The sequence below is a fragment of the Anabrus simplex genome, chromosome 1 (assembly GCF_040414725.1).
Source record: "Anabrus simplex isolate iqAnaSimp1 chromosome 1, ASM4041472v1, whole genome shotgun sequence".
Lineage (NCBI taxonomy): Eukaryota > Metazoa > Arthropoda > Insecta > Orthoptera > Tettigoniidae > Anabrus > Anabrus simplex.
In genome coordinates this window covers 1,177,997,474-1,178,024,172 of record NC_090265.1, presented here as the reverse complement: position 1 = coordinate 1,178,024,172, position 26,699 = coordinate 1,177,997,474, and the positions used below count along the sequence as shown (strand labels likewise).

General features: G+C 37.9%; 1 protein-coding gene across 1 annotated transcript in view; it reads right to left on the bottom strand.

Moving 5' to 3' along the window:
- LOC136858421 (hemicentin-1) overlaps nucleotides 1–26,699 on the bottom strand; it is a 357,960-nt gene that overhangs the window by 101,322 nt on the left and 229,939 nt on the right. The window contains exons 27-31 of the mRNA XM_067137953.2: nucleotides 19,780–19,960; nucleotides 7,945–8,126; nucleotides 5,555–5,739; nucleotides 4,759–4,916; nucleotides 1,855–1,991 (exon numbers count right to left, since the gene is read on the bottom strand). Of these exons, the coding sequence (XP_066994054.2) occupies nucleotides 1,855–1,991; nucleotides 4,759–4,916; nucleotides 5,555–5,739; nucleotides 7,945–8,126; nucleotides 19,780–19,960 (843 nt within the window). The remainder of the gene's footprint in view (nucleotides 1–1,854; nucleotides 1,992–4,758; nucleotides 4,917–5,554; nucleotides 5,740–7,944; nucleotides 8,127–19,779; nucleotides 19,961–26,699) is intronic.

The window sequence follows — 26,699 nt, the reverse complement described above, 5'->3', positions numbered from 1 at the left end:
TTTGACTTGATTAAAAACATAATATCACTGTTGTAAAGGTGTGGACTCTGATTGAGAATCTCACAAGAATATACTATTGACAATATGATGAAACTCATTTCATATAATGCTTTAAACTTCTTTCTAAAACCATATGTCATGAATTGTAATTATTTGTATAAATTTTACAGTTATGTGTTTAGAATAACTTATTGTACTTTGTGATGTTCTTTGTCTCTTATGCTGCCGCTCAAATGCAATAGATGGTATTACTGCTGCGTACCAAGTATAACAGCCTGACTGAATATTGGCGAGAAATAGCTGGGGAGTTAGAAAATTTTCTTCTTTAGCATGTCATTCCTCTGGTTCATATATCTTCTGATACCGTACAGCTGGTACGTAACACACTGGTTTATAGTATTCCAGCTATTCGATCCCTACTCTGACGCGCTGTTTTGAATGAGCAGTGTGCACTCTTAAGGCAGAGCCTCACTCGGTAGTAGTAGTAGTAGTGGCAGCAGCAGCAGCAGCAGCAGCAGCAGCAGTAGTAGTAGTAGTAGTAGTAGTATGACCTGGTCTAGAATTACAATTTAGGTATATTCCAAATTATAGTACCACAATTCACTAAATAACTCAAAATTCAACCCTGAAAAGAGCTGTTTCTTAAAAAGAGCTTCTTCGTCTTCACTTTTATTAAATTTTACATTAATTTTATTCAAAATTAGCAGTGAAGAGGGGGTTTCTCCTCTGGCTTGGAGGGAAAATTTGCCTCCAAGTCAGATGGATTTCTTCACCGCCAGTGTAGTGAATTGAGATTTTCTGACTCATCGGGTACTCCTAGGAAACAGATTAGTAAAAGTTAAAGGGAATAGCTTTCGCCCTGGGACTCTTCACGATTCGACCCTCTCCCCCCACCCAAAAAAAAAAAACCAGTGTATACGGACCACGGCTGTCTGCGGCCTGGTCATTCCAGCTATAGAACTTTGGACTGTTAGATCGGCAGCATAGACCTTGCAACTTGAACGTATTATTATAGGTAACACAAAAAAGAAAACAAAATTTTGAGACAAAATTTGATAAATAAACATAGGTTTTCACAATTCACTCATGAAGAATGACACAAAGTTATTCACTGTACATATAACTGTCATCAATATCATGGTCCTAAGCACAGTGAGCAGCTGTGACTATGCAGAAATCTTCAGGAGTGTAGTCGTCACTTCCCTAGTAATGGCAATCACTTCTGCCAACAAAATCGCTATTACTGTCTAAATCAACTACATATTCAAGCATATCAGAATCATTAGGCCTTGAACTTGGCCCAGCCTTTCAAGAAAAGAGGAAAAAAGAAAAAATTAATACAAGCACATGCAGGAAAGGAACAATGAGAATATGTATAATTATGGTTCACTAAATACAGCACACATGAAATACCTTGATGCTTGTTGTTTTAAGGGGCCTAACATCGAAGGTCATCAGCCCACATAAAATACCAATGAAATAAAATAAAGTCTAAACTAAATTGATAACAAGATCAAATTATTGTATTTGTAGAACAAACAAAACCAGATCCATGCAATAACAACTTCAAATCACCACAACATAAAAACACTCCGTCAGCAGATTTCATTTGTCGAAAATAAAAATATTTCAAAGGGCTGGTGAGTAAAATGAAAATGAATGCTTTAAGATATGGTCACGGATCATCTGTTGTCATCTACCAGTCACACAAATGACCAAGAAACGACAGAGGCAATGAGAGTTCTCACTGTAACTTCTTGCACCAACAGATCGGCACGCTGAGTGCATGAGGGTTAAAGTATGGACGGAGAAAATTTTTACAAATACATAGAGTATTTATAATGATATGTATACCTGAATATGATCACCATCACAATGACCTCCAAATTGTGATCCGGGATGATTACAAGTTCGGAATCGCTTTCGAATACTGGGTCCGCATGATGCTGAACAGGAACTCCATGGACTCCAGGCAGACCATTGGCCACTTACTACGAAAATCAATGATAAGGAATTATATTTCTTGTGAAGAACATTTACCATAACATGTTCATTTTTAGAAAAAATATGGGAGGGACTTAATAGGGGAATACAGTCTATGTATATGGTGATAAGGAGTAAAGGGATTTCTTTACAAGACTGGTTATTGAGAGGTTGGAAAAAGCAGATACAACCTGCTTTACGTTGCACCAACACAGATAGGTCTTGAGGCAATGATGGGGTAAGAAAAGTCTAGGAGTGGAAAGGATGTGACTGAGCCACTCACTCGGTGAAAGTGGATACAGCGTCAATTTCAATTTAAGATTGATTAAATGGTTCACAAATAAGGGAAAATTGCCTCATTGAAAGTATTAAGGATCCAGCACTTTGGTGGGTTAGAACCCCACTATCAGCAGCCTTGAATATAGTTTTCCATGGTTTTTCATTTTCACACCGGGCTGCACCTCAATTAAATCTATGGCTGCTTCCTTTCTAGTCTATAACTATTAAATAGTTTCCTTCTGCTTTAACCTAAATAGACTGATACTGAAATCATTCAAAGAGCATTAAGAAAATATTTAGGGATCCCTACAGCATATTTATCACATAAGAATAACCAGAGGCAGTACCGTAGTTAATTCCTGAAGCCTTCATAGTCTGCTTCAACTATGAAACCTCTCACATTCTCAACTGATTGTTTTGCCCCTTTCTGAAACAATTTCTACAGTAATGAACTCCATTCCAGTTCTGCATTGACTTTAAATATCTAAGATAAAATTCTAAAAGAATTTAACTGTATAAAGTCCACCTGTTCAATATACATTTGCCAACTGATAAATGGTCTCTTTGTAAAGCTACATAGGACATGTTTTGACCTAGCCTAACACAAAGATGAAAGACATATACAAAAACAGTGATACATAAAAAACTTGAGATAAAATACAATTTTTTTTTTTGCTACTTGTTTTACGTTGCACCGACACAGATCGGTCTTATGGCGACGATGGGATAGGAAAGGCCTAGGAATGAGAAGGAAGCGGCCATGGCCTTAATTAAGGAACAGCCCCAGCATTTGGCTGGTGTGAAAATGGGAAACCATGGAAAACTATCTTCAGGATGTCTCTTGCAATCTTCATGGCTGCCAACAGTGGGATTTGAACCCACTATCTCCCAGATGCAAGCTCACAGCGGCATGCTCCTAACTGCACGGCCAACTTGCCCGGTAAAATACAATCAACAAATGCAATGAAAATCTATGTTAATGTTCATAGCTTCAATCTTGGACAAATTTAGTTGTAACAGGTGTGGGTCCAACCGTATTTAACAGAACTATTGGTTGGCCGGAGTAATACTTTAAACTTGTGAAGACTGTTAAATGTTGTTCTATTTGTCATGCTTCTGGAAATGGAAAAAAGTTTAAAATCCATAAAATTTCTTCATGAAGAATACAAGTGTAGCCAGGATCGAAAAGTGAAACCAAAAAGCTGAGTGTGAGAACGAAAAAATTAAGTAGAAGTAAAAGATAATATGAAGAGTTGCAAATATTACTCACTTTCTCTTTCCTCCAGCCCTGTGCTTGTATAGATCAGGTTGGGTTGGTGTCGACCTCCACACTGACTGGCGACCATTCTGATGCTGTTTCCCCCACCTAAATATACATCATGCTTCCTGTCCAGCTATCACAGAATAGCTCAAGTTTTCTCAAGCTAGCAAGTTGTTGCTACTGACTATATCAGTTGGATGCAACCACTTCAACAGCAAGATTCTTAGGTAGCCATAGTCGTTTCGGCAACATCGTTTGATGCTGTCATGCAGTAATGTATGGGTTCGAGTCCCAATAGTCCAATACTTTTTTACCTTCTAAATTTTAGTCGGTAGGGTACTAAAGGTGATAGTGCACATTTCCTAATCATTAGAGTGCATGTCAAAAGCTTGGGTTCTATTCCAAATCTATCCACGACGCACATATGGTGTAAAGGTATACGATATTGTTCATGGTGAATCTTCCATCGAATGAGGACGTTAAGGTTATATTTCTTTGACTTCATGACAATTTGCTAAGTATTTACACTAACGTGAGATAAATGCTTGCCAGTTACTATTTTAACATTGTCTTGGAGAAAAGAAACTAACTACTTATTAAATTAGCAACAATAAATTGAATTAATAATAAAAGTAATGATCCTATGCCACATACAGTGGCATTAATTATGAATAAAATCTCTACTTTCACTGTAATATATATCCCTTAAACATTGTTAGACAAAAAACAAGATTATGCCGTGTGGTAGAAATTATTTGATAAGATAGATAATCTGAATATTAACCTTTGTGTCCAGGTTACCTTTTCAGGCTTTTTATTTTCTACAACAGTTCCTCAGTTTTGTTACATAGTTACTTAATTTTAACATTTCTTTGTATGTGTAGATTTCAGTCCTAATTCTGTTTTTGACCTGAACTTCCACATTAGAGTCTGATATTGGACTCTAGTAATACAGTTTCGAAAAGAATAGTGCTAAACAAACTAAAACACCAGGGAATATGTATACCAACATGCTAAATTTCACTATATTTTCAGTTACCTTATTACCAATGCAATAAAAATGTTATTACTTCTTCCACATAATAATACCGTCATTAAAATCCATGGGTAGTACGCATGAAAATATTTAACTTCTAGTTTGCAAAACTGCAGCCTACGTATCTGGCTGTTTTTCTGCCAGTTGTAGTACAGGCCCTAAGTCATTCAGATTAACATTATTTTCTTCATTGTCTCACCTGGACAGTCGCTATGTCTGCATGATTCATACTGAGCCCAGGGTCCCTCACATTCATCACCACCAAATGCAGGAGAGGGCTCTGTGCAGCGACGAGTGCGGCGTCGAGTGCTGTTATAACAGGGTCCATTACACGATTCCCATTGAGACCACTTTGACCTGTATTGAAAGTGAACGGACAGCATTATTATGATTATAAGAATAGATGGAGATTCACTCAATCAGCAGGTGATTGATATATAACAGAAAATAAAAGTAGGAAAGAAAAGAAAAAGAAAACTAGATAGGGAAAGAAAGGAAAGAAAATTACATTTTAAAATATCCAATAAATTTCATTCAAAGTTGCTTGAGATCAAACATCAAAAACAGGAAGCTAGGTGGGATGGTAAGAACATACACAATGGACAAAAAAAGTGATATGCCAGCATGGGCAGAGAATAATATAAAGGAGAGACAATGGGAAATATAAAAGCACCTAACCCATAGCATAGATAGCCCATTTTGGGCCTTGGATTGCCAGGACTTGACCATTTTTCACATGCAATGATGATATTGCTGCTTCCTAGATCAAGGACCTACTCAATCATTCTCATAGACCGAACCAATGCTGTTTCATTCAACTGTTAATAATTTTGGCCAAGACTAGGTACAAGTTCAGAACTACAAGAACAAATGGTATCAGTGCTTTTCAATAGACCATAATAATGACCATGGAATCTAGTCCAGAGAGAAATTTCTTAAAATACAACCTATACAAAATGAGCATTTAAAGATTAGAGATAAGACAAGAAAATTACCAGGCTCCACCGACGGGGCACGGAAACATGTTACATGATTCATATTGCTCCTTGTTCCCTTCACATGCCTTTCCTCCTTGACTAGGAGGAGGGTTATAGCACTTCCTATATCGCTTACGCTGTCCTATACCACAAGTAGCAGTGCATTCTGACCATGGTGACCAGTTATTCCACCCACCATCAACCTGTGAATATACATCAAGATTACTAAATTACAATTAACAGACTGTAATACTGTTATACTGATTAAATATTATGCCACATAAAAAGAGAATATAAATTGCAAATAAAATTCAGTAAGGAAAGCTAGGGATGAGTATAAAAATTTGCAGGATAAACATAACGACAGGATCAATGCAAAGGGAAAATGAAGTGATGAATAAATTCATATGTAAAAAGATAGGTAGGCTACTTGGATAGGAATAAACATTAGGTTAAACAAACTGAAAGATTAGTTTGTAAAGAAGGAGCAACAGAAAGGTGAGAATTGGACAAGTATCAAAATTTAAAGGGATAATGACAAATTCCACATCTTCTTTCACTGCCATCTTAACATAGATAGGCCCTTCCTCATAAAACCCAGTTCTTTTATATCTTATCAACACATAATGAGCTTTTATGCTTCCCAGATTCATTAGAAGTGCACAAATCCAGACTCATCGAGAGGGTCATTCTTTGCAGGTCTTCAGTCTTGATGTGAGGAGTGTAGGAAAAGAAGATGTTAGATAAAAACAGAGAAAGGGAAGAGAAAAATTATAAAAATATAGAAGGTAGAAGATAATAAACCCAGAACAAATATAATAGAAAAGTAAATCAATCAGCAAATATTAATAATTGAGGAAGCAAGTGATGAATCAAATCAAATACAGAAAGCTAGGAACAGCGATATGAATAAATAGAGAATAAACATTAGGACAGGTTAGTGTGGGAAGAGAGAGAAACTGAGAAGAGATAAAAGGACTAAACTGTTGAGTATTAACAATTCACTATTTCAGAATAGATATAAACAGAAAGGGGACACAATGACTAAAGCTCTCACGTGCTGACAATTCAAAACTTCAGAAGAAGTAGGAAGAAGAGACAATGACTAAGCTCTCAAGTGCTGACAATTCACAACTTCAGGAGAAGCAGGAAGGAGAGACAAGGACTAAGTTCCTGATTACCAACAATTCACAACTTCAAGAGAAGCAGGAAGAACAGACAAGGACTAAGCTTTTGAGTACCAACAATTCACAACTTCAGGGGAAGTAGAAAGGAGGGAACAAGGACTAAGTTCTTGCTTATCATCAATTCATAATCTCAGGCGAAGCAAGAAGGAAGGACCAAGGTCTAAGTTCTTTATTATAAAAAATTCATAATTTCAGGAGAAGCAGGAAGGAGTAAGGACTAAGCTCTTGAATACCAACAATTTACAACTTCAAGAAAAGTAGGAAAAATAGACAAGGACTAAGTTCTTGAGTATCAACAATTCATAATTTCAGGAGAAACAAGAAGGAAGAACCAAGGACTAAGCTCTTGAGTATCAACAATTCATAATTTCAGGAGAAGCAGGAAAGAGTAAGGACTAAGCTCTTGAATACCAACAATTCACAATTTCAGGAGAGGGAGAAACAGAAAGGAAAGTAAGGATTAGGCTCCTAAGTACCAATAATTTTGAAGAGAGGGAGAATGCAGGTAGAAGAGTTAAGTAGTGTGATATAATAGTTTAAGGTAAGCAAATACCAATGTAACAAAAATATTTTGAAAACAGTTTTGATTTATATTTAACAATCTGTTACTTCTAACTATATACCAAAAGATTTAAATGATTCCCAGAAACTGAAGCTGGGTGACAGATTGAAAAGTTTTTGAAAACATCATTCAGTGTCAATTGTTAAACTTCACTGTGTGGACTAATGACCATTACTTCATTGATTTCTAGTTCTGAATTGTTTAGAAGTATAGAGGAGTTTGGGAACATAAATATAATGAAATGTTCTTTATGTCATTCCTGACATTTCTAGGATTGCTCTAGCACAGGGTTTCGTCTTAGTCTATACATTTCCATTCAAAAGTTGTTGTATTTTGACCCTTCTATTGAAAACATCAGTTTCTGTTCAACATTGCATATACTGGATACATCTTTTATGAAAAGAATATTTAATTTGGAGGAGAATCATTCCTTCATTACTCCCTTTATATATATTTATAAATTTTTATAGAAATCAATAGCAATAATTGGATCACAAGAAACAAAACCCCATCCAAAGGAAGGAGAATCTTACGGGGAAGAAGATAAAGTGAGAATGATTTAATATTCTTTTAGCATTTTACCACTCTTCACTTAAAATTAATCTGATAATATTCCAAATAGATATTGTTCAATTCTAGGATTATATCTGCATACATACCTGACAGTCTGGTTTGATGCATCTTTTCCACTCCTCATGGACTCCTGAACAGCTTACTGACTCATCTGAACATTTTCTAATCCGCACCATCTCGCTCTTCCCACAAGATGAACTACATGAAGACCAGGGAGACCAGTCAGTCCACTGAGGGACTTGTGAATCATTCCAGGTATTACCCAGCTCTAACAAAGATACATTAAAAATATAATACTGTGGAACATTTCATGTCAATAAGTGAACATGAGAAACTTCTGCAAAAAACTGTTGGTTTGATTTAAAGTATGATGGGCACATGTAAATATGTAATGCTTAAACCTTGGCAATTTGGCAAATAATAGTCCACCTTTTGATGTTTATATGTGCTTAAGAGTAATTCATTGAGCAAAAATTTTGCCACAGTATATTGAACTACAGTTATTAATGATCTTGTGAAATTAGTCTGTATAATATTTTATGTAGTGATTTGCAGTAGATGCAGTTTTGAAAGATTAAAACTAAGTTGTTGTTATGTAAAAACCTACTGTAAAGTGGTTTCTCTTGCATCTGAATTCTTCTTAAGTGGTCTGACAAATCTTATTCCAGTAACTTGACCCTACATTAAGACAGAGCAATTTTTTTTTTCTTTTCGTAAATATGCTCAGCTATTATGTGGAAAAATTCAAATAATTATGTACCACTTTCAAGGGCTCATACTGCCTGCCTCATACAATGACTGATTTAGATGAGGATATTAACCCTCAACTGGTGTCATATATTTTTGTAACCTAAGTGGTATCTTAGTGCCCATCAGACCCCCAGATATTTATTAATAAATTAAACAATGTTTTCTTAAATTTTTGTTGTTTATTGAACATCATCCCTTTAAAAGCAAAGGTTCTCTTATATCACACCAAAGCTTAAAGAAAAAAATTACAAATTGAGAATAAACTAAAATTAATATCTAAGACATGACCTTACTATTTATCTAAAAATATCTAGAAAAAATGTATGATCATTTCTCTGCTGTCTGTCCCTCATAAAGAACATAAATCAATAACAGAAACAAAATAACAGAAAAATTCGAAACATATTGTAAGAACATTTGAATGGGTGATTGTTAAAGGGACCTAAGTCACCTTTGGACAGTTTTGAGAAAAACATAAAAACTATCCAATTGATTTTGTACCAAACAAGTAGAGTTGTTTTGAGGAAATAGTTAACTGGGAATGGACTGTAGGGCATATTGCTCCATAACCAATGCAATGTTTTTCAAGGAGAAAAACAAATTATAATACGACAACTTGGGTACCTTTTAAAAATCAAGCCATAATTTCTTACTTCCGTGCCACAATAAAACACTACTTTTTATGTCCGGCTCCATGGCTAAATGGTTAGCGTGCTGGCCTTTGGTAACAGGGGTCCCAGGTTCGATTCCCGGCAGGGTCGGGAATTTTAACCTTAATTGGTTAATTTCGCTGGCACTGGGGCTGGGTGTATGTGTCGTCTTCATCATCATCACGACGCGCAGGTCACCTACGGGAGTCAAATCAAAAGACCTGCATCTGGCGAGCCGAACTTGTCCTCGGACACTCCCGGCACTAAAAGCCATATGCCACTTCATTTCATTTTACTACTTTTTATTCTATTGTCAAACAAAATACATTGTAACTTTCACAAATCAAAACACTGTACTGTATGACAAAAACAGAAGAACATAACTGATATTGATACGTCATCTGTAGTGTATTGGGGGGAAAGGTCAAATAAGAAGAGAACCAATGCCATATTATAATTATGATAATAATAATTATAATAATAATAATAATAATAATAATAATAATAATAAGAAGAAGAAGAAGAAGAAGAAGAAGGAGAAGAAGAAGAAGAAGAAGAAGAAGAAGTAACAATGAAATTTACCAGAACGTAGAAAACATATCAGAAACAATAAGAAAAAGGAGATTGCTATTTCTTGGACACATTTACAGAATGGATGACAATAGACTAACTAAACGAATCTTCAAGTACCTTTGGGAAAAGAAATCAACTACCACCTGGATTCAAGAAGTCAAGAAAGACCTGGAAAGGAACAACATACGAGAAGAAGAATTATTGGAAAGAAAGATTTTTAGGAAGAAAGTCTTACAAATGGAAGGATTTGAAGGGAGGAAGGAAAAGAAAACAGGCACAAAGTGGACTGAAGACAGGAAAAAGAAGCACAGTGAAACAATGAAAGAATACTGGAAGAAAAGGAAAGAACTAAGGAGGAACAATTGAAATTGTAACGTGGTCCTTAGAAGGCCGGAACGCAAGAATAATAATAATAATAATAATAATAATAATAATAATAATAATAATAATAATAATAATAATAATATTGTAATGGTTATAGCGTCCGCCATGCCAACTTGCTACGGGCCGAGTTCGTCACCCATCGCCCCACCCCCTTTACGCTCGACCGCGCCAATCGCGAGCAACATGTAAGTGCTGAGCCAGCCCTTCTCTCTTCTATCCGTGGTCGCGCCACATGGGACGACGGAAATTACTCGACTATTAATCTGGAGTCTTCTATCTCGCGAGGTTCCTGAATACATCTAGCATCCGGACTGTTCTGGAAGGCCCAGAGCAGGTATATAAGAAGAGGAGTAACTTGGAGTGAGAGTGAGTTAGTGAGTGAGTGAGCAAGAGAGAGATTGAGTTCGCTGGTGTGAGTTAGTGAAGAGCGCAGTCAGTGATAGCCTGGGCTGAGATGTCAGCCAGATGGAGTAGCTGCCTGTTGGAGCCGAGGACTCGTTCCTGTTTCTCTGATGTCGGGTGTGCGAGTCCCTTGAGACCAGCTGCTGGAGAAGAATCTTGGGTGTTCTGGAGCAGCACGAAGGGAACACTGAGTGCCGACATATGCAGACTGCGAACGGGGTTCGACGGGTTGAGTGAACAGCGGATACTATCCCGACCTGCGAGACTGACGTGTAGGCTGTGGACCATGACAGCGCTAACGAGTGTGACTGAGTGGCTGAGGGAGTGTAGTGTAAATAATCAATGACTCTGTGTGTGTGTTTGTCATTGTAGATGGAACATGAGAAACTAAGAGAGAGAGCGCGAACCGTGTAAGTGTGTAACTGTGCACTTGTGTAAGTTGTAAGCTCGGCTATTGTGTGTGTGTGTGTGTGCGTGCGTGCGTGCGTGCGTGTGTGTGTGTGTGTAATTGTAGTGTTTAGATAATAAATCTTAGAAATAGGACGCTACCAGGTTCTGTACTCATTTATTAATTTATTTACCCCGCCAGCATGCGACAACTAGGCGTCAGAAGTGGGATGAACAAGTGTGGTAAATTACTAGTGGATAACCTCTTACGTTAAAACTGGTGTCAGAATCGAGTACCTGGTAGCGTATTTTGTAGTCGGCAGAAATTTCTTAGAGTGAAATGAATTCCGAACAGCTGCAGATTTTTCTAAGCAAGTTTAGTGAACTTGAAAATAAAATCCTATCTAGCTATGGCAAACTCGTTAGTGAACTGAGGTCTGAACGGAGTTCTAACAGGGACCAACTGAAAACAGACTTAAGTGAACGGAAAAGTGAGCAGGTGAAGTCGGAAAGTGAAGTGCGTTCTCTCGAAAAAGAGGTCGACAATGACGATGTGCAAGACAAAAACGAACTGGACGAGAAGCGATCCAAAGAAATGCTCATGGGTGTGGAGTCCGAAGTTCGAGGCCCAGTGGCGGAAGTTAGTGCCCTGCGTGCGAAAACGATGACTGTGGAGACGCGAATGAATCCTGCTAGCAGTGACGGCGGCTCCACCATTGTGAAGTTGGAAAACCCAAGGGATGACGGGATTACTTCCAACAGAACATGCCGTACCCAGTTTGAGACCGGATCGATGTCCAAGAAGAGTGCCGAATATCCAATCGCTGGACTATGTGTACAGAAGATGAGAGTACAACACAGCCCCCAGCCAAGTTCGACCTACGAGGAGGTTGTGGGAGTGCTCGACGTGCGCTGCTGTGTCCAGCAACCGAGAGCCATTTACCGAGTCCAGCTGCAGGAGAGGACTCAGGGCGCTGATATAACACCGCGGTGGGAATTCGGCGCCGAGACTGAGCGACCAGGAAACGTGATTATGGAAGAGTTATCCTGAGGTGACACCAAACTCGAGGCGGCTGGCGCCTGTGATAAACTACGTGGTACTGAGATCCATCCAGGGAGGACGATCGTCAGGATACAGAACTACGAAGAGGCTCTGACGATGGACCCTTATAGACCCAAATCAGAACTAATACATTCTGTAATATTATTTCCTCTTTTTAAGTGTTCAGTTGATATGAACAGATTATTTTTACGGCTCATGGTGTGGGTTACTGTAGTTCACGTCCTAGTTCGTAAACCATGGGCAATGGCTGAATGGCCTAATAAGTGGTCCTGAGAGTAGGGATACCAGTTGCTACAGAATAGGAGTGGGGATCTTGGACATATTCTGAGTCATGGCCCTCCTTGTGCTCAAGCGGCTAGGACTATACAATTCACCGGTGGTCTACAACCCGTTAAGAGGAGAGATCCTCACTTAGACTATGTGTAAGTAGGGTGGCATCCTGACTCACAAATTTACAGAGTTCAGAACATTTTAAGCAAGCCTTGGACTTATGGGAGTAATGGAGTCCCACTCCCATTTGACAGGTGATGGACTCCTTGGAAACAACTTTGCGAACAAAATGGAATTCAATGGGGAGCTATCAATATTAATGGGGCTTATGGAAGAAAGAAAGTAGAACTGGCTGAGGCAGCAAAGAGGATGCATTTGGATGTGCTAGGAGTAAGTGATACTCAAGTAAGTGGAGATAACAAGGAAGAGATAGCAGATTATAAAGTGTACGGTACTTGACAGGTGTTAAAAAAGGAAGGGCAGAGTGTGGGGTATGACTGTTTATCAGGAATAGCATTGCACGAAACAAAGTTTCTGTTAGGCATGTAAATGAGCGAATGATGTGGGTAGATTTGGCAGTTGGAGGAATTAGGATGAGAATTGTCTCAGTGTATTCACCATGTGAGGGTGCAGAGAAGGATGGAGTTGACAAGATTTAGAAGCATTGAGAGACATCATAGTCAGGGTCAACAGCAAGGATAGGATAGTGTTAATGGGCGATTTCAATGCGAGAGTTGGAAATAGAACTGAAGGATATGAAAGGGTGATTGGTAAATGTGGGGAAGATATAGAAGCTAATAAGAACAGGAAGCGTTTACTGGACTTCTGTGCTAGTATGGGTTTAGCAGTTATGAATACATTCTTCAAGCATAATGCTATTCACCACTACACATGGGAGGGTAGGGGTACCAGATCCATAATAGACTATATCTTAACCGACTTCGAATTCAGGAAATCTGTTAGGAATATATGGATTTTTTTCTGGATTTTTTTATGATACAGACCACTATCTGATCTGTAGTGAATGAAGTTTCTCTAGGCATAGGATAAAGAAAGTGAAATCTGTCTGCAAACGAATAAGGGTAGAAAATCTCCAGGATGAGCAAATTAGACAGAATTACATGGATATGATTAGTGAGAACTTTCGAACAGTAGAAAGTAAGCAGGTTCAGGATATAGAAAGAGAATGGATGGCATACAGGGATGCTGTAGTAGAAACAGCAAGGGAATGCCTAGGAACAACTGTGTGTAAAGATGGAAAAAAGCAAACATCTTGATGAAATGATGAAGTGAGAGCAGCTTGTAACATAACAAGAGGGCTTATCAGAAATGGCTCCAATCAAGGGCTGATGCAGACAGGGAAATGCACATAGATGAAAGAAACAGAGCAAAAGAAAGAGTTGTTGAATCCAAAAAGAAGTTGTGGGAAGATTTTAGTAATAACCTGGAAAGGCTAGGTCAAGCAGCAGGGAAACCTTTCTGGACAGTAATAAAGAATCTTAGGAAGGGAGGGAAAAAGGAAATGAACAGTGTTTTGGGTAATGCAGGTGAACTCATAATAGATCCCAGGGAATCGCTGGAGAGGTGGACGGAATGTTTTGAACATCTTCTCAATATGAAAGGAAATCATCCTGGTGGTGTTGCAAACAGCCAAGCTCATGGGGAGGAGGAAAATGATGTTGGTGAAATTATGTTTGAGGAAGTGGAAAGGATGGTAAATAAACTCCATTGTCATAAGGCAGCAGGAATAGATGAAATTAGATCTTAAATGGTTAAATATAGTGGGAAGGCAGGTATGAAATGGCTTCATAGAGTAGTAAGAGTAGCATGGAGTGTTAGTAAGGTACCTTCAGATTGGACAAAAGCAGTAATTGCACCTGTCTATAAGCAAGGGAACAGGAAGAATTGCAACAACCATCAAGGTATCCCTATTGATTAGTATACCAGGCAAAGTATCCACTGACATCTTGGGAAGGTATGATCTGTGGTTGAGTGGAAGTTGGATGAAAAGCAGTGCGGTTTCAGATCACAGAGGGGTTGTCAGGATCAGATTTTCAGTATGTGCCAGGTAATTAAAAAAATGCTACGACAGTTGTGTTTATGTTTCATAGATCTAGAAAACGCATATGACAGGGTACCGAGGAAAAAGATGTTTGCCATACTGGGGGACTATGGGATGAAGGGTAGATTATTAAAATCAATCAAAGGCATTTATGTTGGCAATTGGGCTGCAGTGAGAATTGATAGTACAATTGATGGTTCAGGGTACTTACAGGGGTGAGGCAAGGCTGTAATCTTTCACCTTTGTTGTTCATAGTTTACATGGATCATCTGTTGAAAGGTATAAAGTGGCAGGAAGGGATTCAGTTAGGTGGAAGTGTAGTAAGCAGCCTGGCCTATGCTGATGACTTGGTCTTAATGGCAGATTGTGGCGAAAGCCTGCAGTCTAATATCTTGAAACTTGAAAATACGTGCAATGAGTATGGTATGAAATTGAGCTTTTCCAAGATTAATTTGATGTCAGTAGGTAAGAAATTCAACAGAACTGAATGTTAGATTGCCAACGGCCGTAGCCGTGTTGAAACACCAGATCCCGTGAGATCTCCAAAGTTAAGCAACATTGGGCGTGGTCAGGAGTTGGATGGGTTGCCACGCGCTGTTGGTAGGGGGTAAGGGAATGGAGAAGTGGAAAGGAACTGGCTACCCTACCGCATGTAAACTCCAGCTCAGGAACACCTCTGCAGAAGTTCGGACCTGCCTTCAGGCAGAATAACCCTTACCTTACCTAATGTTAGATTGGTGATACAAAGCTGGAACAGGTAAATAATTTCATGTATTTAGGTTGTGTGTTCTCCTAGGATGGTAATATAGTGAGATTGAATCATCATCATCATCATCATCGGTTTGCCCTTCCAGCGAGCCGGGTAGGGTGTTTGAAAACGAGCGTCTTCCAAAGTTGCCTATTCAAAAACATTTCGTTGTCCAAGACAGATTCCCAGTTCCATCCTCTTCTCTCCACGTCTTCCCTCAGTTGGTCCATCCATCTTCTTCTTGATCTTCCAGCTGGTCTTCTACCTGTTATTCTCTTTTCCAAATAAGCACATGGTAACCTTGTGCTATTCATTCGTTTAACATGCCCAAACCATTTAAGTCTAGATGACCTGAGTCTTTCCTCCATCGATTCATTTAGACCTAGGTTAGATCGGATCTCATCATTTTTCACATGATCAAGTCGGGTCTTTTGGAGGGCAGTTCTAGGAAATTTCATTTCACAGGCTTGAATCCTACTATAATCCTTTGATGTTAGTGTGCAGGTTTCCAGAGAATATGTAAGGATAGGAATGAAATATGACTTGTACAGGGTCATTTTTGTTCTTTGTGGGACTTTCTGATCCCATAGTAGGTGTCTAACGATGCTGTAAAAGTTAGAGCCTTTGGTTACTCTGTTTGTTATTTCTCTCTCAGCTCTGTTATTACTAGCGATTACGCTTCCTAAATAACTGAATTGGTGTACTACTTCAACTTGGTGGTCCTGTATTTTTATGTTGCATTCTATATAATGTCTGCTGATTTTTAATGCTACTGTTTTTGATGGGTCTAATTTCATTCCATAGTCATCAAACTTCTTACACCATGCATTCAGATTATTTTGCACTCCCTCCTCTGTTTCATCCCATATTGCCACATCATCTGCAAACACCAGAGCCTGAAGATCTTTATTACCTTTTCCTTTTAGTTCCTTTAAAATGGTATCCATAACTGCTATGAATAGAAGTGGTGACAAGGCACTTCCCTGTTGTACTCCTTTGGTTGTATTGAACCATTCAGAGTGACCATCTCCAATTCTGACACAGCTTTTACAATTACTATATAGCATTTGGATCTTCCTAATAAGGTACTCCGGTACACCAAGTTTTCTAAGACTTTTCCAAATAGTTGATCTAGGAACATTATCATACGCCTTTTCAAGGTCCATAAACACAATAATTAGTTCTTTTCCTCTTTCCCAGTGTTTCTCTGCCAACATCCTCAAAGCAAATATCAGATCTGTTGTGCTTCTTCCAGTCCTAAAACCATGTTGTTCCTCTTCTAAGATAGGCTCTAGTATATCCCTTACTCTGGCTTCAATGATCTTCTCCATAATTTTAAGGCCGTGTGATAGGAGGGTAATGCCTCTGTAATTTTCACTTTTCCTTCTACTCCCTTTCTTAAAGATAGGAACTATCACACCTTTTGTCCAATCTTCAGGTATTTCATTATCCTTCCATATTGTTCTGAGAACTCTATACAGCCACTGTATTCCTGGTGGACCAGCAGCTTTAATCATGTCAGCTGTAATTTCATCAGCTCCTGCTGACTTACCACTTTTCATCCTGTGGAGAGCTTGCTCTACTTCTGTCCATGTAATTGGGATATCTTCCTCTATTGTTTTCTGTCCTACATCCTCAACAGAGATCTCTTTAGGGCCATTTAGGAGCTTGTCAAAATTCTGCCCCATTGTATCCATGATATCTTTCATATTGCGAACTATATTCCCATCTGCTGTCTCCAGGGCTGTAATTGCTTCTTTATCTGATCTTTTACTTTTAACTATTCCATATATCATTTTCATATTCCCTTTACTGTCTTCTTCCAGTTTAGTTGTAAATTCTTTCCAACTTTTCTCTTTTTCTTCCCGTACAATTCTCTTGACTTCCAACTTTCTGTATCTATATTCCTTTGCTATCTCTTCCAATTTATTGTTGTCTATTTGGTCACTGTTGATTCTTCTGTCAGACTTAGCCACATCAAGAAGTTTTTTGGCTTTATTCCTTTTCATTATGGCTTCTTTCACTTTATCATTCCACCAAGATGTTCTTTTCTCTCTCACTCTTCTGCTTGTTCTTCCACATATTTTATCTGCACTACCAACCAGACTTTCCTTAAAATCATTCCATTCTTCATTACCTTTCTTTGTGTCTGTTATTGGTATTTTAGCTCTGATTTCCTCTTGAAACTGCTGAGATTGAATCAAGGTGCAGTAAAGCTAATGCAGTGAGCTCACAGTTGCGATCAACAGTATTCAGTAAGAAGGAAGTCAGCTCCTGGACGAAACTATCTTTACATCGGTCTGTTTTCAGACCAACTTTGCTTTATGGGAGCAAAAGCTGGGTGGATTCAGGATATCTTATTCATAAGTTAGAAGTAACAGACTATGAGAATGACAATGATTGCTGGTACAAACTGGTGGGAACAATGGCAGGAGGGTACTCGGAATGAGGAGATAAAGGCTGAGTTAGGAATGAACTTCATAGATGAAGCTGTACGCATAAACCGGCTTCGGTGGTGCAGTCATATGAGGCAAATGGAGGAGGAGAAGTTACCTAAGACAATAATGGACTCTGTTTTGGAGGGTAAGAGAAGTAGAAGGAGACCAAGATGCTGATGGTTAGACTCAGTTTCTAACAATTTAAAGATAAGAGGTATAGAACTAAATGAGGCATGTTGCAAATAGAGGATTGTGGCAACATTTAGTAAATTCACAGAGGCTGAAAGGCATAACGGTCTATAATGATATATGTATGTATGTATGTATGTATGTATGTATGTATGTATGTATGTATGTATGTATGTATGTATGTATGTATGTATGTATGTATGTATGTATGTATGTATTTTAAAAAATTAACATGCAAATTTCAAATGATAATATTATTGTTTTTACGTTCCACTAACTATTTTTGGTGGTTTTCGGAGACGCCGAAGTGCCGAAATTTTTTTCTGCAGGAGTTCTTTAATGTACCAGTTAATCTACCAACATGAGTCTGACGTATTTGAGCACGTGTAAATACTGCTGAACTGAACGAGGATAGAACCTGCCAAGTTGGGGTTAGAAGGCCAGCGCATCATCCCACTCAGTTTGGTTCCAAATTTCACTCTTTTATGCAATTGTAAAATAATTTCACTTGAAACTATGCATGTTATTTCATAATGGTACTTCAGTACTATTTGCAGAATTATATGAAAATTTGTCTATTATTCAAGTGGGGCCCGCAAATATGACTGATGTTTCCAATATGGCCCTTGAGCCCTTACAAATTGGAAACCCCTGATTTATACCATCGATCACTTCAGTTTGTCTGTAGAACTCATCTGGTTTTATCAGTAGTATGTTTAGAGTATTTTTCTTTCTAGTTAGTTGTTCCATAACTTTCTGATTCAAGCTGTCATTTCTAGATTACCTTATTTATGATTAGTTGTTCATGCTTTCTGTCATTCACATTACATTCCCAGTTAACATTTGGTAATCTGAGTTCACCTGCTACAGTAACATTCCTTGTGTTGTTCTCCTCATAACTGATTAGCTTATCAAATACTTCTGAATCAGCATCAGCACTACCCTTCCCGAATTTGTCCACCCCAAAAACATCAACTTGCCTATTACCTTTTGAGATGAGCCTTAACACCTAGAATTTTATGTTTCTCATCCTTAACGTTTCATAGCTAACAAAGTTTTCTTTCACCAGTATGAATACTCCCTCTCCTACTGTACCTATCCTCTTCTTTTCCCATCATCTTTGTCCAAGGAGTTGGATCAGGCAGTGGATCATTGATCTATATTATTGTGCCCTCTCATTGTCCTGATCCACTTTGATGCTTCAGAAAGGATATTCTTATGGTGGACTTGCCACACCTAAAGGCATTTTATACCTAATTGCCAGTTTTCAATGTGCCTGCCCCTAACCTACAGTAGATATGCCTTTTGTAGCTGCCCCTAATCTGGAGAACACATGCTGCATTGTGGATTTCAGTGGCATTTCCCTCAACAGGGGACCAGCACCCACCTGTAAGAGCTCTTCTGCCTAAATCTGTTGGCCCCTTTGGAGTCAGGTTATTTACCACCACCCAGCATTCATTGTTGAGTCATTGGCTGTATGGTCTACTCCATCCTGTAGCAGTTGACCTTGACCAGATCCCAAGAATAGGAAGAAAATCAGAGTGGTAAAGCTTTACAACAGAATGGAGAAAAGTAAGCCTAGATGTTCTGGACATGTTAAGAGGATGGTAGAAAGAGGATACTAAAGCAGATAGTGGAGATCCAGATAGAAGGAAGGAGGACAAGAGAGATACCCAGACTAAGGTGGTTGAAAACAATCAAGAATGGTAAAATTAGAACAAACCTGGATTGGAACATGGTTAAGAAAGAATAATGGTGGTTGGATAGAGGAAGATGGAAAGGTGCCATCAACATCCCAACCTGGCAGCTGAATGAGGAGAAACTGATAATGGTAGACACATTAGCAAGCCAGCAGGTTACAAATTTCTTGATGGATTATAAAGGAAAAATGTAACCTCACCGAAGGACATGTTATAAGACTCTGATTAACTTATCTGTTTAAATGAAATATTGTTATGTTATTATGAGACTTACAGAGGAAACTAAAAAAAAACTAAGCTCTTACCATGTACTTCCAAATGGAATTTTCGTTCGGCACTTCCAACTTTGTTCTCAGCCACACACTGATATTCACCAACATCTGCCAACTTGACACTAGGAATCTGCAGAATCTGATTTTTAGATAATCTTATCAGACCTTTAACCATGAAGTCAAGAAGAAGATGTCCATTTCTATACCATGTCACCTACAGAAAGAAAATCTTAAGTAAATAGATTTTTGTAGCTTAAAAAAAGTATTATACAAACTGCTTTGGCTAAAATTGCACTCTATTGCTATGATACCTGTAGTATTTCATATGAAAATTGATACAGTAAACAACATACACTTTTCGAATCTCTTATTTTAAAAATTATTATGTCATGGTCATATTTATTATTTTTAATTTTTTTAATTTTTAAAGTACAATTGAAGAAGTGGAGCAAGGAGATACATCTTAGGAAATGTACAATAACACCAATGATGAGTTACGAATTGTGAGTATTATAGAAATTATATAATTTCTCAAGATATGTTCATAGAACAATTTTTATATGGGGGAGAAGGAAGAGGTTGTGGAAGAATTTCTATAATTGCAATACCATTTATTTTTTTTTTATTTTTTTTTTTAAATTGGCTTTACATTGCACGGACACAGATAGGTCTTATGGCACCAATGGGATAGCATAGGCCTAGGGGAGGGAAGGAATTGGCCATGCCTTTAATTAAGATACAGCTCCAGCAATTTATTAATTTAAAATATTTTTTTTCTTTTTTTAATGTTTTTATGCTTATATGATCAAATTTGAAGTCTCTATAAGTATGAAACAAAGTGTATACATCTAAATATTATTGCTGACTTTTATAATTTTGTTGCTAGAAGCATTTCTCTTAACTTAAAATTTTGAAACAGGTTGTAACTTCCACCTACAGTAGAAACTATCCCTCTGCATCAGAGGGGTTGAGGTAGCAGTGACTTTGACACCCATTATGGTCCATAGGTCCATACAAGATTTGTTCACCTCACATTATGCTTCATGGCATTTATATGTTATTGCTCTTGGGCAAATTAATGTGAGGAGTGAAAATGAGTGTAAAGAGAAAGTACATTACAATTTCCAAGAAAATTACATAGGTATTCTGAAAATAGTGACGGATAATAATAACAAAAAATGAGTGGACATGGGGATACCTACATCCACCTTAAATTCTGTTGTGCAAAAAAAGAGGAAAGTGCATGTGTTAATGAATGTAGGTTTTCATGGTTCATTGTATTAAAATAAGTAATTAAATATGATTATCTTGATTAACCCTTTCTGCTCGCTGGTTGAGAAATTTTATTTTCAGCCCACTTGCGTTCATTTGTGTCAAAAATATGTATGAAACTTATTTATTGCTTATGACCACACAAAAAAGTATAGATAATCTATTAATACACTTACTGAGTTTTATAGTTTTTTAGTGTGTGGAACCTTTTGAAACAAATACCAAGGTGCAAAGCTGGATTATTTGAACATGTTTCACAAAAGTAAATAGTTTCACGGCACATTCCTTTCCCTTTCCTGTTGCTACACACAGCACAGTCCTTATGCTTGTTCTTAGCCTACTGGTCACGGAGGTGTTATCTTCCATCCAGTCTTTCTACTTCTTCCTTGTTTGTGGCAAATGCTAATGACTGAGACTGTTTTTTCAGAACGTGATGATCACCAATCAGACATTTTATCAGTTGCCCCTGGAATCTGAGATGGTCCATGGGCTTAGCTCCAAACTTCTTCAGGTTCTGGCAGTAAATTATGTATGAATTTACAACGGCTATTTCTAATCGGCAGAAAAACATTTTCATCCACCATTTTAGAGTTTTTCTTATGAATGAGAAAGTAGCAGATAAATGATCGGCCGAGTCGACCCTGCCCATTTCCTTTGTGTAATTACACACAACAATAGACTTTAGTGTGTCCTTTTGTTGGCCTCCTTTTCCATATGAGCTCACAATTTGTGTTGCTATGTTATGACAAGTAGACAGCATCAAAACAACACACTAGTCCTTCCACCCTAAGACCATAAGATCTCTTACACAATAAGCCTTGCCCACTTTCAGTTTCAGGCTCTTTCTTATATCTGGTGGATTTCCTATCCTGCCAGGAATAAGTGTACCAATAAGGTAAAATTTCCATTTCAGAAGTTCCTCAGCCAAGCTGACACTAGTGTAATATCTGTCCATGAAAACCTTGTAACATTCCACTGATTCCCCTACTGCAACAGCCAGCCTGTCTACCAAATTGCAGACAATCATTTTAGTGAACGGTTTATTGGCATATTCTACGTTATTTACAACTGCAGTAACTTTTCCATAATAAGAAATCAAAGAATGGATGTACCCAGTAGCACTATTAGCCAGAACAAAAATTCTTATCCCCCACTTGTTCGGTTTTTGAAATAAAGAGCGAGTGTCGAACAGACCTCGACATTTGAGTGGAAAGGGTTAAAGCCACTTATTTACTACTAAAACAAAGCCAAACTTTCTGCCAAATGATGTTTGCCTTCATCAGAGAATGGAAGGTCTGCTTCTGATAGTGATCATAGAAATTCCTCAAAGAACGTGGAAATCATGACCATACTATCCACACACGCACACACACACCCCCCTCCATTAACTGGACTCGGGTAACATCACACTGTGCACAATCCCTTATCCAATTCATTGCCGTTATAAATTCTTGTAATAATGGACTTCTACTATAGAAAATTCAAAACAGAAGGTGAGGTGTTTGTTGTCCTGAAGTAGGCAATTTTGGTAGTGTTGTCCCAGAAAGGATGTGTATTCCAGACAGGAGTCCTGACATTATGTGTTGTCCCAGAGGGGTTATGTATTCCGGGCAGGAGTCTTGGTGTAATGTTATGATCTGGGAAGGCATTCTTTTATATAGCTCAGGGAGACAATTTATTTCATGGTTTCCACTTCCTCATTTGTGTGGGATTGTTGTCATGACATTTAGTAAAGAGCGATGAAATTATAATGCTATGTTTCCAACATATTTATGACCTGAGAGTGTGTACTGTCGTGCAAAATTTCTGATAACATTGTCATGTAAGGTTGGGACATTTTGGGCTGTGTTATTCCACATTGGTTAAATGATATTTTATTGCAGTTTGTTTGTAAATGTACAGAATTGCTTTGGAAAGCTTTGTATGTGACCGTGATCAGGTTTAATGGGAGCTTGAGTCAACCAGCAGTGTAACATACTCCACCTGTTGTGTTAACGGAGGGTGACTTGCCGTTTTGTGCACTGGAAAACGATTCTTTTAGGAAGACTAGAAGCATACAATTATTTCAAGATTTAAATGGCTTATTATTCCAAACTTGAGAGGTGTTTGAAATTGCAATAGGTGACATTAGACATGAAAGTGCCTAGGTGTTTGGTTAAAATGCTACAAAATTGTAAGATTTGATGCTCTTTGAGCGAATTTCGACAGAAAGGTAAAGGTTGATAGTTTACTAACTTAAGTGCGGCAATAACAGTTTTTTTGAGATTTTGATTCAATACTGTACTTTCACCTAAGAAACAATATTACACAAGTATTACAATTAAATAGAATCATATAGTATTTGAGTACACTCTAAGAAACTCACAGACAATATTAAAGAGACTGCGAGACTGACGAATGCACACGGCAAGCAGGTGAATCATACATGTGACCACGACCTTGGTAAAAAATATACCCCTGTTGCCCTTCCTCATAGCATTTGCGAAGTCTCCACTACTGCTGTGGCGCTATACAAATCGGTTAGCCACTACGAACGACATTTTGTGCGTATTTTTGAAAATAATTTTGTTAATAATTAAAAATTTGCACAAATTGTTTTTTAATAATAATCCTATAATTCCTAGTTACAGCCGGCTAAAATGGAATAAAAATGTAATGTTTTCTCTACAAAGTGGGGGGTGCAACTGCCCCCCTCACCCCCCCTTTGTCGCCGCTACTGTTTCCATGGAGCATGTTTTCATTGGACTTGAGAGATGCTTGTGAGATGATATCCTCATGTGGAAAGGCTGTTACTGTATTTTTAGGGTTATGGGCTGTTTATCTGTAAAAGCTGACTTGTGTGTCTTCCACCAAGATGATTGGAAGTGGCATGGGAACTTAAAGGGACTTTACCACGAAACCATAAACAGTGGGTGAGTGACATAGCATCGGTGACCAGCCTGTAGCATGGGTACGATGACAAGGCAGTCATTAGTCCCAGATACTTAAGTTTTATTTACATGTTTATTTTTTAGTGAGGTGGTAGTACAGGTTACCCATACAGCTATTAAGGTAAATAATGAATGTATAGGATTTCCCATTAATATTTTATTGTATCACTGAACGTTTAGGATGATAAGCAGGTAGCAGCACATGTAATTTGTTTTCAGGTGCAGCAGATACGTGACGGGTCATTGTAAACCGGACCTAAATCACAGTAAGAAACTTCAACACCTGGTATATCTAAAGCAGGATATCTGTCTGTCTGTACCTTATACAAATCCATACTGCTCCACCAATTTGAACCAAATTTTGTATGCTTAACATTTAGGACCCTATGGGTAACCCCATCTACAAGAAAATTTAACATCCCTCTCCATTCCCTAGATTTAGGCCTTTTGGCACATTAACAGAGGCTAATATACGCAAAATATTCAAATTGCTATATAAGGATGAAACTTTTTTTTTTTTTTGCTAGGGGCTTTACGTCGCACCGACACAGATAGGTCTTATGGCGAAAGGATGAAACAAAGCTCATTTTGAGCCTCATGACATGTACAACAAAATTTGGTAAGGCCCTATGGGTCCCAAAAAAATGTTTTAAGGGCCTAAAACCAACCGTTTTGGAGATATTGGCATCACACTTCCCTGGTCTAGGAAATGGATGAAGAAATGACCAGCAGTAACCATAGCAACGTCAGCTCAAGGTTTCTGCAATAGAATACAGGCCTGGTGTTCAAAGTAGGCACATGCGTAAATGTAGGCTAAGCAAAGGAAAGATCCTGCTACACGGATGACTGTCTCGGAAAAAACACTGTGGGGTAAGCCACCCACAAACAAACAAACAAACAAACAAACAAACAAACAAACAAACAAACAAACAAACAAACAAACAAACAAACAAACAAACAAACAAACAAACAAGAAATGACTGTGTGGGCAGGACTTCTCCAACACCATGACACTTTGGATGCCATTTAAGTTATAGTTCAGGCCAAGTCGGAATGGAGGTTGAGAAGGGTTGAAAAAAAGGAATGTCCAAAATGATCGAGACTATGGAAGTACGTGTTATACTCCAGCATAGCTCTCAGCTAAAATTGGTGCACACATGACTTACTATAATATCTGGAAAAAATGACGTGGAGTAAGACACCCTTACCACCCCTGTTGGAGGAGAAGATACTAAAAAATAATCAAAAACAATGAATATTACTGACGAATCCATAGTTTTCGAGGTTGCTTAGGTAAATACTGACACTGCGGATGCCTTTAAGTTGCAGGTCAAACTCCATCACAGCTCTGAACAAAACTCGGTACGGATATGAGTTACTATGTCCAAAAGATACCGTAGGGGTAAAACACACCTGGGGGAGGAGGTGACATGTAAAATAATCGAAAACAGCCAATATTAGTGTCGAATCCATAGTTTCTGGGGTTACTAAGATGAATAGTGGCTCTACGGATGTCGTTTGAGTCCAAGTTCAACTACCCATCGGCATGGTGATTCAGAAGGGTGATAAGGAAAATGTCCACATTCATCGAGATTAAAGTTTTTTTACAGAGTTTTTGGTGGCGATTGGCTGATTGGTGACAGTCACAGTGACAGCTGGAATCGTGTGCTTCATATCTATAATGCGACACAAATACATTTTGTTATAACTTATTTTTATTATTTGTTTGAAAGGATCAGTTACTTCCCAGACTATCTGGGCTGTCACAAGAAAATACTTTAATGCAAAACAAAATAATCTTCAGCTAGAATGTACAATTATACACATAAAAATATTTCTAAATTTACAAATTTGCAAAAGAGTTCATGAACAATCAATCAACATCACAATTAAGCAAACTTAAAAAAGAACACTTGAAACTGGTAAAACAAATCCTAAAAGTAAAAGGTGTGAAAGAGGAAATTACCAAAACTGTACATGTACGTGCGTACAGTACCTTCCAGAATAGTTCTCAATGAAACTTCGTACAAATATGAATTACTATCTCGAAAAGATACTGGAGGAGTGAAACACCTTCCAGCAAATCTAGGGGAGGGAATGATGTATAAGAATAATCGAAAACGACCAATATTAGCATCGAATCCATAGTTTCAGTGGTCGCTGAGTTGTAGTGTGACTCTCTGGATGCTGTTTAAGTACCAGTTCAGCTGCGTAGGTATGGCGGAAAGTGGTGATGATAAAAAGTCCAAACTTACTGAGATTATTTAAATTAATGAGAAACAAAATAATCTATAAGACTTAAAATTAAACACATACTGGTAACAATAACTTCTAAAACTGCAAAACAGTTCTTAATCAGCCACAATAATGAAATCTACAAAAATTATCTTCACACATAATTAACAAGTAATAAAATACCTAAAAGTAAAGAATATATAAAATGCCCAGGCAGCACTGGGTAATATAGCTAGTAACAAATAAAACTAAGGTTCCATTTTATTGTAATTTCATTTCATAGGAGACCATTGTTATCGTTTAGTATTCTTTCACCTGTGGGGGATATCAAGGTCATTTAACATAACGTTATTCAGTTAATGAGTTTATAACTGTTAGTTGAAATGTTAAACCCCAGTGACATAGGGGCATTTAACCTGAAAGTTTTTTCTTTTTCATATTTGTTATGGAAGCCTCACTTCCCATAATTAACTTGTAGTTGCTTTGTTTGAGTTTTTATTGTCGTCAAATGCACTC